Source organism: Rattus norvegicus, chromosome 6 (genome assembly GCF_036323735.1).
Source record: "Rattus norvegicus strain BN/NHsdMcwi chromosome 6, GRCr8, whole genome shotgun sequence".
Taxonomy (NCBI): Eukaryota; Metazoa; Chordata; class Mammalia; order Rodentia; family Muridae; genus Rattus; species Rattus norvegicus.
Window position 1 is genome coordinate 137,686,553 of NC_086024.1, and position 16,502 is coordinate 137,703,054.

The 16,502-nt window shown below is 57.3% G+C and overlaps 1 protein-coding gene across 5 annotated transcripts in view; it reads right to left on the minus strand.

Moving 5' to 3' along the window:
• The window catches only part of Ahnak2 (AHNAK nucleoprotein 2), a 48,714-nt gene extending 37,686 nt beyond the window's left edge, over positions 1-11,028 (minus strand). For 2 of the 5 annotated variants that reach the window (XM_063262711.1, XM_063262710.1), the window contains exon 1: positions 10,724-10,936. In XM_063262711.1, the coding sequence (XP_063118781.1) occupies positions 10,724-10,778 (55 nt within the window). In that variant the 5' untranslated portion in view covers positions 10,779-10,936. Of the gene's footprint in view, positions 1-3,269; positions 3,423-5,347; positions 5,532-10,723 lie in introns of those variants that run through there. The other 3 variants (XM_039113411.2, XM_039113413.2, XM_039113412.2) reach the window with 3 other exon arrangements.
• Positions 11,029-16,502: the final 5,474 nt, after the last annotated feature.

Sequence of the window (16,502 nt, forward strand, 5' to 3'; positions counted from 1 at the left end):
GGCACCAGCAAAGCCAGAGTCTCAATCTCCCTGTTCGTAAACTGACCTTAGGCAAGATAATACCCAAAAACCAAATATCCCTGGAACCCCATGTGCACATCCCACACACCACCACCACCCCATAACCTTGGTGGTAGAAGAGAAGTTCTTCGACCATCGGGCCTTATCACCATTCCCCCCTCCAGTCTCTGTCCGTGCACCCCACCAATGCTAGGGCTCCCAGGGCTGCTCAGAGAATCCACACTCTGCCCTAGACACATACTGACTTCAGGGGTGGAGAGAGAAAGGGACTGGGCAGGGGATGTGGAAAGAGGCCAGCTATAAGAGGGATCCTGGGTCAGTTCCCCTTCCTGGAAGCCAGGCCAGGGTCTTCCTGTTTTCCTGCCTGAGGCTGGAGTTTTAGCCAGGGCCCACGCTCAATACTGGGTCAGGTTGGGCTTCGAATGGGAGCCCGGAATGGAAGAATTCTACAGGCAGGCAGTGACCCACCCCTGAGAAACGGTATCGCAAATCTGTCTCAGGGAGTCTCGTGGGTATCAAAAGCCCACGAGGAAAGGTGTTGACAGCTGTGAAGTAGGATGTGCTCTGTGCTGGGGGTTTAAGAGGGGAGGGAGGGAAGGCAGCAAGAGGCAGGCCAGCCCTGGCCCGGCTGCCTGGGGTTCAGGTCCCTCCTCAGGCTTAGCAAGCTTCTGAATGCACAATCCCACCCACACAGCCCTCCTTTCCTTGTGAGAATGAGAGCAGTGGCCCTGAGAGGAGGCTCGGACTTCGCCACCAGGCTGCACTCCAGGGGCTAGCAGGAGCCCACCCGGCCCTACCCAACCCCTGCCCAAGAATGCACAAAGAGGCCATCGGAAACCCTACTGGATGCAGGATGGAAGCTACCCACCCCTGTGAGAACGATGGAAGCCTCAGTGCCCAGCCTCACCCACCTAGAACACGACGCCCAGGCCTAGGGGACAGGGAAGTACCTTAACTGCCTGCCCACATGCGGCTCTCAAAGGCAGCTCTGTAAACAGCCCAGCCATGAACACTGCCACCTTGATAATGACACAGGTTGTTGACAGTCACCAAAGCCCTGTTTTATAGAGGAGGAAACGGGGACACACCTGAGCTAAGCCTAGCAGGTCTGGCCACTGTCACCTGATAGTCCCTCAAACTCCCTGGCCCCTCCTCAATATCTCGAACCCTCTACTCAGTCCCAAACACTGGCGTTAGGGTCCCACTCCTACAGGCACAAACCCGCACTCAGTATGGAGGGGCTGGGCGGGGTATGTGGAGGGTACCATGGTAGAAGCCCCTTGTTTGGAGAAGCTGGAGTTCCAGGAACTAGGCTAGCACATGGAACGCTGAATAGTCGGCCTTGGGGAGAGCAAAGGAGGCAGGCAGAGGCTACAGAGAGGGGCAGGCTGTCCCCACGGTCCCTGTTCACCTCTGTCGAGGGCCTTCAGCAGGGCCATGGAGGCAGGGCTGGTCATTCACTTAGACAAAACTAGAGTTTGCATTCGGACTGCTTTGACTCCCAGGTGGGGTCTGGTGTGGTGGGCACATTTGCATGTTACCAGGGCAGTGAGAGCCTTAGAAAACCGGCTGAGATACACAGCTGCCCAGTAGCCCGAGACATGTATACACATGTCAGGGGTGCCCCTCTGAGCTTCCAGTGACAGCCCGATGTGAAGCAGCTGCCGTGGTTGGGGCCCAGGGCAGGCTCCCACTGGGAGGGCCTCTGCTTTCAGATTGGGCTCTTTGTGCCTCCGTGGGCTCACAGGCACCCCACCTTGCATGTTCTCAGGCCTCACCCCATCCTGGAACTTCACAAAGCAAGCGCTAAGCTGGGATGACTGTCATGAGACCTTCAGACCTTGTGGAGCAACACCCCCAGGCGGTGGCAGGCCTGCCCACTCCATCCCCCAATGCTTCTGGAGAGAAGTCTGAGACTAGGAAGGGAGCCAGCTCTGAAGGGCTGAGCCACTCAGTCTGGGGGCCAGAGCTCTTCCCCACATAGGCCAGCTATGCCCAGGAGAACGTTCACAGTTTTCTCTCCCAAAACAAGCTCCTACTCGGAATCACCTAGGCAAGACCTCTCAGCCTGCCTCAACTCACTGCTTCCCTCTGGGCCCAGCCCCTCTCCCAAGCTGGACGTTTCATAGCTGCTCTGCGCCCTCCCCACCACCCCGGGGCTCCAAGCGAGCAAACGAGCAAACGCACGGGCAGTGAGGCAGTCCTGTTGCTGCCTCTGCATCCCCCAAGCACTTGGAGGGAGCCCAGTACACAATGATCGTTAGTGCAAGAAATGGCTAAGGAAGGAAAAGAAAATGAACTTGTCAAAACTCCCGGCAAGGCGGAGTGTGGCGGCACAGGGCCATTAATCCCGGCAGATACTCGAGAGGCAGAAGCCAAAGAGACAGGAAGCTCAAGGCCAGTCAGAGCTGCACAGTAAGTGCAAACCAGTGTGGGCTATTGAGAAAGAACGTGCCTCCACGGTGAAAATAAAATGGCAACGAGCAAACCTGCACAGACGTGTAGACAGATGCAGAGGGCCCAGGCCAGCTCCTGCATCTGGAGAAACTGAGGCACAAAAAATATACCAGCCCATCAACCCCAGAAGACTCAGAAGCCAGCAGGAATGGCCACCACACCCTCAACCATCTGAGAATAGACCAGCCACCCTGATCCATTAAGTAAAAACAAAATTCTGGACACCAGGGACAGTGTGACCCAACATGGCAGTCCACAATTCCAGTCTCACCTTGGGTACCCCCAGTAAGCAAGTCAGCTCTTGTCTGAGCCGACTTCTACGTCCACTCCAGGTTTCTGTACATCAGACCAGATCAGTGGGCCAAATTTGGGGACCCCCTCCCCAGGTCGCAAAGCCCAACCTGCAGTTCTGGGTCCTGCTACTAAACTAGCTATTTGGTCCCTTTGGCACCAAGGTCCCTCACAACGTAGGCTCTCTCCAAACAGGAGCTACTGCCTATACCAGACAGGGGCAGGGGCTCGGGCACTGGAGGTTCTGTGGCAGCCCACAGCCTGCAGTGCAAACCGGGAGGTCCTGCTCCAGGGCCTTCTTAGTTCCTGCCATCTGGGGTCCAGACAGCTCCTTGCTAGCATTTTTCCAACCCAGCCTGGCTGGTGTCTGGCGCAAGTTAGTTGGAGCCACAAAGATCCTATCCTTCAACATCAGCAGGAAACTGGACAGGAGGAAGATACCCAGCCCAGGTCTGCCCCTCCGGCCTCCCTTGCTGGCTGCCCATCCGGCCCCCTCTGACCTGCTGAATGGTGAGAGGGGCAGGTGCCTCTGGGCTGAGCCCAGAAGGGGAACGGGGTGCAGAAAGGGTGCAGCCACTTCTCTGAAGAGGACCCGTTCTCAAACTTGTCTAGAAGCGATCCTGGGCCGGCTGCCTCCCACCAGTTCCTCCCCTCCGCAGTCCCTCCCCTCACTGTCCCTCCCTCCTCTCTAGTCTTCATGAAGCCAGGCCAAGAGCCCAGCCAACCCCCCCACCAACACACACACACACACACACACACACACACACACACACACACACACACACACACCCTACCACAGGGACTGGGCGGTTCCCCTCAAAGGCTCCATCTCTGAGAGCCAGGGACCCCACCCCAGCTCCCCAACCCCCACCAGCCTAGGCAGCTGACCTGAGGAGGAAACGCCTGCTGCCTGACTCACAACCACTACCCCAGCCAGTTACTGTGTAGGCAGCCGCCTGTGGTGCAGACACACAGATGTGAAGCAGCAACAACGTCTCCCATTCTCGAGCCTTGGGCCTCAGTTTCCCTGTGGTGGCTGGGGGTTCTAGAAAGGGCTGGGTGTGGTGGTTCCCACCTGGCAGACAGAGACAGGCAGATCTCTGTGGGTTCTAGAGTAGCCTGGTCTATACAGCAAGGTCTAGAACAGGCAGAGCTACGCCGTGAGATCCCGTCTTTAAAAATAAAATTAGGGGTTGGGGATTTAGCTCAGTGGTAGAGCGCTTGCCTAGGAAGCGCAAGGCCCTGGGTTCGGTCCCCAGCTCCGAAAAAAAAAATTAAAAATAAAATTAGCATAAAAAATGACACAGGCACCCCCAGCACACCCAGCACGGCACCGTTCTAGCCTTCTGGCAAATGGCACGTCCTGCACCTGGAGCTGGGGTGAGGGGTTCTGCGTAAAACCGGTGTAGCCGGACCTTAGCTTCTACCCTCTTTATGTAGGGATTAGTGGGGGCTGAGAAACCCGTGTCCCTGGGCTTCAGATCTCAAGCCTCCCACTCTCGGATCTGTTCCCTCTCACCTCCTACGGGCTCCACTCTCAGCTCCTGCTTGCTCTAGGTGACCAGCAGGTGCCACCAGGTGTACTCTGTTGGGATCCCAGGCCAGCTGTGGGACCTGCACCTGCAGACAGGCTACAGCAGGCTCACACAGCCAAAGGGTCCAGGGCAGGGAATGGTCAAAGGGCAGTCCTGAGAAACACACCAGGTCCAAGATCGGCATAACAGCCCAGAAATGGGAACCACTGGGAGCGGTAAGCAAGACCCTCAACTGAGGTAAAGAAGTCAAGAACAGCCTGAGGTGGCAACCACCTCAGAGAGCCCCAAGGATGGGAGAAGGCAGGGGTCACTGGTGGGCAAACAGGCAAACAGGCTTCAGGGATAGCCTCAGTCCGGGCAGACTTCCTTCCCCCAACCTTGGCCTGAAAACCTAACGGTCATGGATGTGGAAAACAACTCTGTTTATGCAGCACAAGAAAGTTGGCTATGTCTGCTCCCCACCTCCTGCTCCAGGGCCCCACTCCCAGGCAGCCCTCACCTGGGAACTCTGTTTACTGCCTGACACCAAACCAAACTGTCAACTCTAGGTGGAGCAAGCCTGGCTGAGTCAGCAGGGAGCTGCAAGCCGGGGCAGTGGAGACAGAGTGAAGTGGGAAGAATGCTGTCATAGAGCAGGTCTCCTGCTGCCTCTGGGTTCTCCTGAGCATGGCCATCAACCCAGTCAGCCCCCTCTACCCTTGAGGCCCATGGCATAGTGTCTTCTGACTCCCCCCTTCTTCTGTCCCTTGTCCCCGCCACCTGAGGATCTGTGATCACCACCCTGAGTCAATAGCCTGAGTCAGGGTCCCACCTCACTGTAGCCAGAGGACCCAAGTCGTCTGCTCTACCTGAGCAGGTCATGATCTCCACAAGAAAGCACCCCAGCTCACGGCACCACTGCACTGACGGCTCGGAGATGACAGGGCTTGGGGCGGGTGACGGTAGGAAGAGCCTGAACTCTGATTCTAGAGGGACCTCATGAGCTGTGCCTCACCCATATCCAACCCAGAGGGCACACTCGACTCTCAGCAGGCTTCGCCTACCTTGGATCCTAAGGATGCTCACACACCCCCCATCAATCCTTCATCCCACGTAGCAGAGCTCAGTGGTCAGGTTGAGTCTGTGGAGGGCAGTGGACCTCTGCTGAGTCACAGACCCAGGTGACTGGATGTGTCAAGTGACATCCACTGCACGGGCAAGTCTGCTGGAAGCTGCCAGGACCCCAGCCCTGCTCTTAGACAACATGGGAACTTGGCAGTGACCAGACCGGGTGGGGCTGGGGGCAGCTGCTAGTGACTCAGCCATGAGGGCATTCCCAGGGGATGTGTCACAGCACGGCCTGGGTGCTGCTGCCACCCGCCCACCCTCCAGCAAGGCCTGCCAATGAAGGAGCCACCCCAAGTGGGCTGGTGGCCAGGCATCTGTGATAGGCTGCCCTTCTTCCTCCCACAGAGGGTCCAGCTCTCAGGAAACAAGGACCACTGGGGGATCCAAGAAGGCATGGGGAGGGACAGGGCAACGGGAGCTCAAAGCCTGCAGGCTGGCTCTCACTCTGACCTCAAATCTGCAGGAAGCAGGGTCCCAGACGCTACTGGGAGGGGGGCTGAGTCACCTGCACTTGCAAAGCCCAGTGTTGGGCAGCCCCTAAGGGGCAGGAGGCTCCGGTTCAGTTGAGGCCCTGAGCTGTCTGAGCCTTCGCTGCCAACATTGTACCGAGGCAGGAAAGTGACTCGAGGTCCCCTCCCCAACCACCTCACAACACCCAGCCACTCTGCCCACCATTGGGATAAAAGGACTAAGTCTACAGCCAGGACCCTGGAGAGAGGCCCGGGCTCTGTCCTCTATTCTCACGTGTCCATGTCTGGGCCAGGTATGTACTGCAGTGTGCTGGCTGGGGAGGAGTTCTAGCAGCCAGCAGCAGGAGTGGCTGGAAGTGTTTCTGCCGTGTGTGGGGTGTGGGGAGTGGGGAACATGGCCTCCCGCCCTAGGCCTTCTGGGCCCAGATCCAACTTTCCGTCTGAGAAAGTGCTTCTGACTATTAAATATTTATCCCAGCAAAGCAGGCAGGCCTTGGCTCCCTTGGCCTGTGACTTCCAAAAAAAGAAAAATAAAGGGAAACCCGGAGGCAGAGGCAGAGAACAGGAAGACAGGGTCCCTAGAGAAATGCCCTTCACAGGATGGCAGCTTCCCTTAGAGTGGGGTCCAAAATTGGGAATTTAATGTTTCCACCTATGACTCTGGTCCAAACTAAGCCTCCCTGGGCTCACGGATACACCCTTCCCTCTGTCCAACCCCACTTCCCCAGCCCCTGTCCTCTGCCCAGATCCAGCCTGGTGAACATAATTACTGTTGCCTGTGGTCTCCCTCCTCGTGGATTTTGAGCCCTCAGTGGCTCATCCATGTATCCAGGCCACTGCCCCTGAAGTTCTGGGACCTCTTGGGTACAGTGGTACCAGCCCTCAGGTACAGAGGGATAAGTGGACAGGCAGACAATGAGTGGTCATCTCTCACACTCGACATCATCCCTGAGAGTAGGACCTGCCTCCTCATGGGCAGGGAACAAAACTGGTGAGATCTTGGCTTTTATCTCCCGGGTGGCAGTGTGCCCAGGTAGATAAGGGTCTCACTCTCTCTGCCACAGCTCGAGCCTCTCCTCCCTAGCCAAGCCACCCCAAGCTGCATCTGAAACAGGAACATGTTCAGTAAAGGGTGTGGAGGAGATCACAGAAGGAAGGACATGGAGGGCTAGAGCAAAGTGCTCCCAGCAGGGGCAGCAACTAGTTTAGGCTGGGACAGAAGAGTCTGTCTAGGCAGAGAGGAGAATAAAGGTATTTGCACTACAGGCCCAGCCCAGGTGAGGTGGGCACAGCCCAGGTGAGGTGGGCACAGGAGGCTGGGAAGCTAGAGGATCCATCTGCCAGCTCAACCTTCCTGTCTACTCTCAATGCCTTTCTTGGCTGATAAAAGCAGATACAGCCTGTGGCTGGCTTGGGGAGGGCAGGATGAAGCCCAGTCCTGTCACCTAAGCCATCCAAATAACTTACTGGACAGTGGAGATGTACACCTTTAATCCCAGCAGAGGCGGGGGGAATCTCTGAATTCTGGGCCAGCCTGGTCTACAGAACAAGTTCCAGAACAGCCAAGGCTATGCAGAGAAACCCTGTCTTAAAAATAGAGCGAGAGCAAGAGGGAGAACGAGAGACTGAGAGCGAGAGCAAGGGAGAGGGAGAGGAAGAGGGAAAGAGAGAGGGAAAGGGGAGGGAGAGAGGGAGTGAGGAAGAGTGAGAGAGTGAGAGAGCAAGAGAGTGAGAGAGAGAGAGAGGAGAGGAGGGGAGGGAGAGGGAGAGAGGGGGAGGGGCAGAGAGAGTGGGAGGGAGGAAGAGCGAGAGCAAGAGAGAGAGAGAAAGCACTTGAGAGAGAGAGAGAGGAGGGGAGGGGAGGGAGAGAGGGAGAGGGGGAGGGGCAGGGAGAGTGGGAGGGAGGAAGAGCGAGAGCAAGAGAGAGTGAGAGAGCAAGAGAGAGAGCTCCGCATGCACGCAAGAGAGAGCAGGTGAGAGGAAGAGCGAGCTATCGAGAGAGAGAGAGAGAGAGAGAGAGAGAGAGAGAGAGAGAGCGAGCCTGCGCAGGAGAGTGAGTGAGAGGGAGCGAGAGCAAGAGAACAAGAGAAAACGTGCATGAGGGGGGGTGGGAGAGAGGGAGGGAGGGAGGGAGAGAGAGAGAGAGAGAGAGAGAGAGAGAGAGAGAACCCCAACATCTGCTTTTACTCTCACTTAATTCTAGCAGGAAGTGATCCTGGATGACCTCCATTGCTTCCCCCCTCAGAGCCTGTCCCACCATAGATCTATCCGAGCTGAGGCAGGGGCTTTCAGAGCCCAGCCCCTTTTGTGTCCTGCCTGGTAGAGCAGGGCAGAGCTGGCATGTGTCCTCACTGGGGTACAGCCCCCTCTCCCTCCCCCTGCCCCTCTCTCTCTGTCTCTCTGTCTCGAGCTCTCCTTCTCTCTCCCTCTCTCTCCTCTCTCCCTCCTTCTCTCCCCCTCCTCTCCATGGCAGCCAGCACTCCTGGGCACAAATGTCAGGTCTGGACCTTTACACCTCAACACCAAGGCTGGATGCCTAAACAGTTACCCTGACTCTATTCTCAAGTCACACCCTGGCCCCCAACCCCTAAGAAAGAACATCCAGGTGCCCCCTCATGATGTCACGGCAGCTAGGGGTTCCCTAGACCCAGCAGTAGTTTCTTGAAGCGTGCTTTTGGTCAGTGCCTATGCTATGCCAGCCTCATGCAGGTGCAGCACAGGGGCCACAGCTTTAGGACCTTGATTAGGTAATCACTCTGTCACTCTGTCTGAGGCTTAGCTATGTCTCTGGGAAGAAACCCACATGCCCCGAGGGGTATGACATCCAGAACCTATGGAGGTAAACATGCCGGTCAGGAGTCTTGTGTAAGGTCCATCTCAGTGGGTAAAGGTACTTGGGCATTCCTGGCTTGGGTGTATCCCTATACAGCCCCACTGCACCCCACCCACCCTCACCCAATCTTGGGAATGTAAATTCCCAGAACAGCCACCAGGGGGCAACCTCTGTGCAAGATCACTGAGACAGTGGTGGCTCTGCCCTGGGGTGCAGGAGGTGGCAGCCAGCCAGGGATGGGCACCAGGGGCTAAGAGACTAGGTATACCTGGCACAGGAGGGCAGGGCACAGTCCATAGGGAGTGGACTACAGCTGGAAAAGGCCTAAACCCAATCCTCAACCCTTAGGGAGAGTCCTTGGGAAGCATGTATATTCCTGGGTCCCCCGTGCGGGATTGAGGACAACTTAGACATATCCCTCAAAACCCTTATCCTAAACGTATCCTGCCAGAGCTGCACTAGAGGCCACTGCTCTTACTCCCGGAGAGCAGGTGGACACAAGGAGAAACTGCTCCAAACGAATCAGGGAACCACCAGTTACAAGTGGGAAGAAACATCCTTGAGTATAGTTGAGTACAGTCTCGGGGGGGGGGGGGGATGCAGGATGTGCGGGAAAAGTGGTCCCTAACCTGAACCTAAGAATAAGGAAGCCACTCGGGTAAACTGGAGACAGAACAGCCTTATGTCCTTGGGCTTTCTCCCTCTGGGAGGCCACTCTGTAGTGATATGGGTCAGGGGCAGCAAAATGAAAGGAGGAAGAAGAGGGGGGCATCATTCTCCCACTGCTAGCTGGACTAGTCAGGGCCCTTGGGCTCCCATCTGTGTGTGGGAGAGTCCCAGCAGGAGGACCCCTGGGATAGCAAAAGCCAGTTCTGGAAGAATCCCAGACCTGGAGCCACATAGGACAAATGGGCCTCAGGGAGGGTTATGGGAGCTCCACTCTGGGTACAGAGGATGGCAGGCAGGGCCACCCCTCTGCATTGTGAACGGCCCCATGGTCAAAACTGTCATCAACTGTTCTCCGCAAAGAGAAGGGTCCAGCCTGTACCACCGCAGAGGGATCTGGCCTCTACCAGTGCAGAGATGGGTCCAGTCTGTACCAGTGCAGCTCCTCTGTCCCCAGTCCCCTGGCCAGTGGTTGGCCAGGTGCCCTGGGTGTGGCCAGACTGCTGCATTAATGACCCAGAGTCTGAAGGACAGTTTCTTGCTACCCCACCCACCCTCCAAGACACCAGAGGTAAGCCCAGGCTAGACCAAGAACCATCAGGTAAAAAGCACTAGGTACCCATTCTGTCCCAGATGCTCAGCAAGAGGGGCTCTGACCATCCTGGGGGGGGGGGGGTCATTTCCCCTGGACTGGTGTAACAGGACCCTACTCAGGCCCCTTAGAAGGCCCCAGACTTCAAACCCAGCCCTGCCCCAGCCACACCTAGTTGGTCACCCACACACAGTAGCTACAGTGGATCAGCACAGCGCACAGCCTGTTAGTCCCAACCTAAGTCCTGGTCTAGTCAGAGATGGTCCTCCCAAAAGCAGGTCAGAGGCTAGATCTAGCAGCAGGTCTCCTGGCCCAGGACTGCCTCCTGCTCGCCTTGGGCCTGTTCCACCCAGTAAGAAACACACCTGCCTCCAAAGTCGCCTTACTAAGCAAGGGAGCGTCCCAAAGGGTTACAGGAGGCTCGTGATGAAAGGGAAGAAACAGACAGTGACAAGGAGAGAGTCCGGCGTGCAGGGAGCCACACAGAGTAATGGAAACCCGAAAAACAAAGTGAGCTAAAGAGATGGGGGAGGTGGGGTGAAAAGCATGAGGCAGGCACAAGTACAAGCGAGACCCACAGAGCCAGCGAAGGTCCGAAAGCAAGCGAGACCCGCCCGCCCGCCAGCCAGCCCCTAGCTATCTCTCCTGCCCTTCCTGACGCGCGCAGTTGGTCCCGCACTGCGCGGCCCCGTCACGCCCGCAGAGCCCACCCGCCCGAGGGAAGCGGGCTGCAGGCGGGGATGAGGCGCACCGCTGCCGGGGGCTCCGGGCCAGGTAGGCAGCACCACGTGGAAGCAGTCGCACATCTTGGCGGCTAGTGGTGCGGGCCGGCGGCGGCCCTGCGCGTCCAGTCGCGGTCCTGGAGCTGATGCTCCAGGAGAAGGGCGGCGCCCTCGGCCTCGCAACCCGGTTCTGCCGCGGGCAGCCGGGCTGTGACTGCAGCTAACACTTGGGGTACCTCCAGACCTTGGCTCCGGCCCCGCCCTGGCCCGCCCAGTCCGTGCTGACCACTCCGCAGGGACGATGCGAGCAGCGCCGCCGGTCTCATTCAGCCCATTGGTTGCTGCAGTCGCGGCCCCGCCCACGAAGGCCCCGCCCCATTGGACCCAGGCCCCGGTGGTCCGCTCCACCCCTAGCTGACCTCACCCCTCCCACACCCCCACACTCCCATCTCCCCCACCCCCACCCGCAGAACGCCTCCAGATTACAGTTCGTGAAGTCCCTCCAGGGGCCACCAGATCCCTGCACCCGAAATCCAGAGTTTCTATACCTACAGCTTGGGGAAGTGATGAGGGAGCGCGGGAGTACAGGAAGATGTCTGCGACCTGAACTCCTGAGGAAAAGATAGGGTTCAGGGGCAAAAGAGGAAAGAGGGGCAGAGGATGCTAGAAGCCGCTAGTTTTGAGTGGGTGGCCCTGGGCAGATCCCCTGTAAGCCATCGAGGAGGACAGGACCAAAGCTGGAGACATCCTGCAGCCCCAAGTTATGATTTATCCTCTTCATGGTTTTTGTAGGAAGCCTGGCAGCTGGGGACCTGGCCATGGTCCCTGGACTGCAGGACAGCAAAGGTACAAATAAGGGGCTCTTCAGGGCAGTAGTAGACGTCTGGCTAGGGAGGGTCCCTCAAAGGTTCCTGGCGGTCTAGGGTGAGATGTGAGCAAAACAGTGCAGGAAGTATTTCTGTCACTGGAGAGGTAACGTGGGTTCTTGGGATGAGCCAGAGTGCAGGGGCTGGGAAAAGCCTGCTTGGACCAGGGCTAAGGGGGACTCTGTCAAGGGGCTCCAGGCCGAAGCCTGAGGGAGTCGTTCTGGAAATTAAGAGCAGCTGAATTAGTGCAGTGAGGTTGGGTGAGTTTGCAATGGTCCTGGAACATTCTGGTGCTAACTAAGGGGACTGGGTAAGGCCTTGACAGGGGAGGGCATGAGCTCACTGGCCTCTACTTGGGTGCCATGCAAGGGAGGGGAAAGGTCCAAGAGCTATTTCCACAAAACGAGTTGGCTGAGCCCAGCCTAGTGCAGACCTGAGGGAGAAAAGTGTTCCTGGCAGTGGGCTGGCCGTGCCGGGTGGACAGAGAGCTCTGCGCACCACTTTTCCTAGGGTGGGAGGATAGGGCGGGAGCCAGGAGAGGCTAACCTGTAGCGGAAGGGCCCCACGGACGCAAGAACAAAATGACACTCTCACGCCAGCCCACATACCTCAGGCCACGTTGGATTTGTCCCAGTATACTCAGACACGCACGCACACATGTGCACACACACACCTGCATACAGATGACCAGCACGACAGGACGCAAATGCATGTGCACGTGCACACGGTGTGCACAGTCTTAATACAAGTGGGAACCGCCCACAGAAGTCAAGGCCCAGGTGAGCCAGTGTGCATCAGGATGACTCATTCACTCTAGGCAGTTCCCGTTAGCCGGGCTGCAGTGCTGGGCAACCTGCCAGCCACACGCAGGTCAGACAGACGAGAGTCACTGCTGGGAAGGAGCCCTGGCAGCCTTCTCCTACCACTGAATGGGCCACAGCCCTGCCTTGGTGGGACAGAAGTCTCACCCTCTCCCTGGAGAAAGGTCCTGGGTGAGGAACGCTGCCTTGTCCCTGGGTATGTGGCGTTCTGTGTTCCGGAGTGCATCTCTGTGTCTGCTGGGTAGGCTAGAAGGTCTCGGCTTGCCAATCCAGTGTGTCTGAATCTGGCTTCAGAGTCTGAGAGCAAGGAGGGCCTTGGGAAAAGGTACAGTTTTGTGTCACCAAAGACCTTTGGGTGCAGACCCAGCTGTGTCCCTTACCTCTGGGCAATGTAGTTCAAGTAAAGTGGCTTTGGGGTCCCAGACTCTGTGACACATTTGTCTAGCATGATCCACTTGGGGCTGTGGTGTCTCCCACTGGCTTTGTGGGGAAGCGAATATGACCCGAGCTACCCGGGTGCAAACAGGACAGGCCTAATGCTGTCGTGTCAGGGGCATGGTACTAGGTAAGGGGTACCTGGGTGTGACAGCACCTTCCCGCTTGACACTGTCAGTGTCGGGGTAGCATTCTTAGGAGGGTTGTAGTTGGAAACGTGGCCCCCTTGAGACACCAGAGGCCCCCTTGGTCTTCCTCCACTGGGAAGAAGGTACCACCGGTGAGAAGGTACCAGAATCTGGCCATGGGTGGCCTGAGTGTCTGCATCTTCCCAGATGGGGCTTCAGAAAAAAGCAAGAGCAGCTCACCGCCGCACGCACCTGCAGCCCCGAGAGTTCTTTCAGAGTTGGCTTAGGTTCTGGACCCAGGATGCAGGGTAGGAACCCAGGGACTCTCCTTTCTCTTACCTACTCCCAGACTCAGGGTTGGTAGGCGGGTCCATCTCTGCTGGGAGTCTAGCACTGGGGCTGCAGCTTGACTGTCAAGGCAAGGTGAGGACCTGACCTGGGGACTCCAGCTGTTGTAGTACTCCTGGACGATCCCACCTGGACTACAGGTCGGACTACAGGCGGTGTGAGGACCCGACACATTGGAGGGTATCTGTCTAAAGAGCTTTCTACCTCAGGGAAGAGCCACAGACAGAAAAACAAGACCATACACACACCATGGGCCACCTTGGATTTGTCCCAGTACACACACACACACACACACACACACACACACACACACACACACTCCTGTGCATGCACTCAGGTTCGTGTGCACAGATAAGTACAACAGAATGCAGGGGGCCACCTGCCCACTCCTAAGTGGTGTTCCTAGTACCTCATGGGCCGTGCTTCACTCACTGTGCCTTTGGAAGATCTCATCCCAGAGGCCAGGCTGCACCTATCAGGACGGACCAGCCGCAAGTCAACCTTTGCTCCCCAGGGCCCAGCTGGACTCGTCCGTCACCAGTCGTGTTCGGAAGCCTAAACCTAGCCCTGGGGTCACAGTGAAGGGGTCAGGGAAGGAAAATGCGTGTGGTGGGAAAACTGCTGTGCTCCATCTGCTGTCCCTTCCCCCAGTCTAAAACCCAGGCCATCTTCTGCTGCAGCGTGATGAACTGCCAGGAGTTCCCGGCACCACACCCACCACACCCTCCCTCCCCTGGAGACAGATGCCCTGCTGCTCCTGCAGCAGAGTCTAGCCCAGGAGTGGGTACCGGCTGCCCAGCGTGTGTGGGGGGATGACCCAACTCACTGCCACATCAGGCACACAGAGGCTTCTCACCCCACTCCTGAACGTCAGCTCAGGGGTGCTGTGCGGCTCCGCAGCACGCCATGATCTCACGCTACCGCCGCTGGGTCCCCGGGGCTGGAGGTATAGAAGGGGTGGGGCATGATCTGGTCATGGCTCCCTCACTCTCTGCCCCTACCCACCTGCCTGACCCGATGCTCCACTGCCTCTCTCGGGAAACTGGCCACGATGCCCAGAGCATCAATGATTGATGTACCCTGCAGCAGCCGCAGCCACTCGGCAAAAATAGTTTTGCTATCATCATGGCCGTGCCCCACCCAAGCCCACAGGAAGGCAGAGGGTGGTGGCATCTGTGGCCATTCTTCCCACAAGCCACCCTGCTCACTCCAGTCCTTTCCTCAGCTGCAGGTTCCAAGCCCACAGGTCCACGGTGGGAGGCCCCTGCTCTGAGCACCCCCAGTTCCCTGACAACAGAGGCCCTGCCTCTGACTGTTTCCTTCGTCTTCCCCAGTGCTGAGTACCTGTCATGTCTGGGCATGGTCCCCAAGTCTTCCCCATCCCTGTGTACATGTAGCTCAGAACATTGCCGGGATTAGGAAGTAGGGAGTTGGTGGGGCATATTGGGGTGTCCTGCTGTCTCGAAAGCAGTAGACCGAGAGGCCAACCTGGGACTCGGGGGCAGCTCTGGACTAGCCCTACTGTCCAGGATCCACAGGCACAGAGGCAAGGATGTGACCCCTCCCACTTCACTGGAAAATCCCAGTGATTTCTGGGACAGCCTGTTCAACCAGTCCTTACTGTCAGGTGACCTGGGAGGCACCAGGTTGATGGTAGGCTCTGGGCAGGGCAGCACCACCCAGAGAGGAAGAACTAGGGGCTAGAGAGGGAGGAACGAGTGAGGGGTTGGATGGCTGTCAGGGCTCTTTCCCCAGCACACTAGCTCTGCCCCGTCACGACCACCCAGGACTCACAGCCCTTCTGCTCACACCCTGGCATTAGGGGCCCCTCTACCCTCTAACCTACCCTGCTCTAACAGATCCAGGAAGAGCTACTGCCTTCTTGGTCCACCTATCAGGGCTGTCTGGCCTCCTTCTTCAGTCAGCACTAGACACCGTTAGAGATGCCTCTACCCTTTCCCCAGGGCTGCGCCTCTTCAGTGGGGTCTCCAGGGGTCACCCGGGTCTGTTGGTTTGTCATCACTAATGGACTGGGTTAAAATGACAACATGTGCTCACTCCGCCTGTCCGGGGTGCTGGCCCGGTTGCTGCTCTGGGCCTCGGGATGCTGTTTTCCTTCTGTTCTCCAACACGGGTTTTTCACACACCTCTCTCCACCAGTCTCTTTTTTCCTCCCTTCCTCTAGACAGGGTCTCACCATTTAGCCCAGGCTGGTCTCAGACTCACTGTGTAGTTTAGGCTGGCTTCTAACTTTTGATCCTCCTGCCTCAGCTTCCCCAGTGCTGGTGTGCCAGGCCTGAGCCGTCACGCCCAGCTTTCTTGCCTCTTTAGTTTCGTGCAGAACACCCATCTGTTTTATAAGGTCCCATATTCGTGGCTTCTGGAGATGTGGATATCTTTGGGGGGCATAGTATAGCTCAACGGTCACACAGATCACCCCAACATGGGCCTGTGAACCAAGAACTGGAATCTTCTGTGTTCTGAAGTCTTCCCTCAGAGCTGAAACCCAGACAGACTTGGGGAGCAACTAAGGGTGGGAAGACCTCTGCAACCCATCCTTTCCCCCTCTGTCCCACTGGGAGCCCAGGCCTCAGTGCTCCTGTCCTTCCGGCTCCCTGGACATCAAAGTCAGGGAGGGGAGTAGGTGAGGGGACTGGAGCATTGGGAATGGACAAAGAGCAGGACCTGCTGGGTCATAGTGAGGCAAGCAGAAGCCAGTGTCTGTAAACACAGACAGTGTCTGCCCCATCCTACTGGGCCACTGTGAACGCTGGAATAGCTGTGCCAAGCCATAGTCCTGAGCTCTCTGCCTGCTGGGCTCAGTGAATAGTGCCAGGCTGGTCTGCCCAGGGGAATGGGGAAGGCTGTGGTCCAAGACGCAGCGAATGATCTCATCTTGTCACTTTTAAATCAAATTTTCCAGTAGTTCTTCTGAGGATGCAGGGGATGAGGGACTGAGTAATTCACATGAAGGGCAGAGCCGGACCTAGGGAAGTCCAGGGGGAAATCTGAGTACAGAGGAAGGGGCTGAAGTTGGGTTTAGATGCAGGCCTGACCCACCTCTTTTCCCAGGGGAGGTTGTTAATGGCTGCTAGTCTAGGGTGACTAAGGTAGAGATGTGACAGGCTGAAGGCTGACTTCATAAAGCTCAGAAAGGGGACAAATAGGAAGGGGCCAAGGATTTCTGTGGCTGGGGGCTGGGAGAGGGGC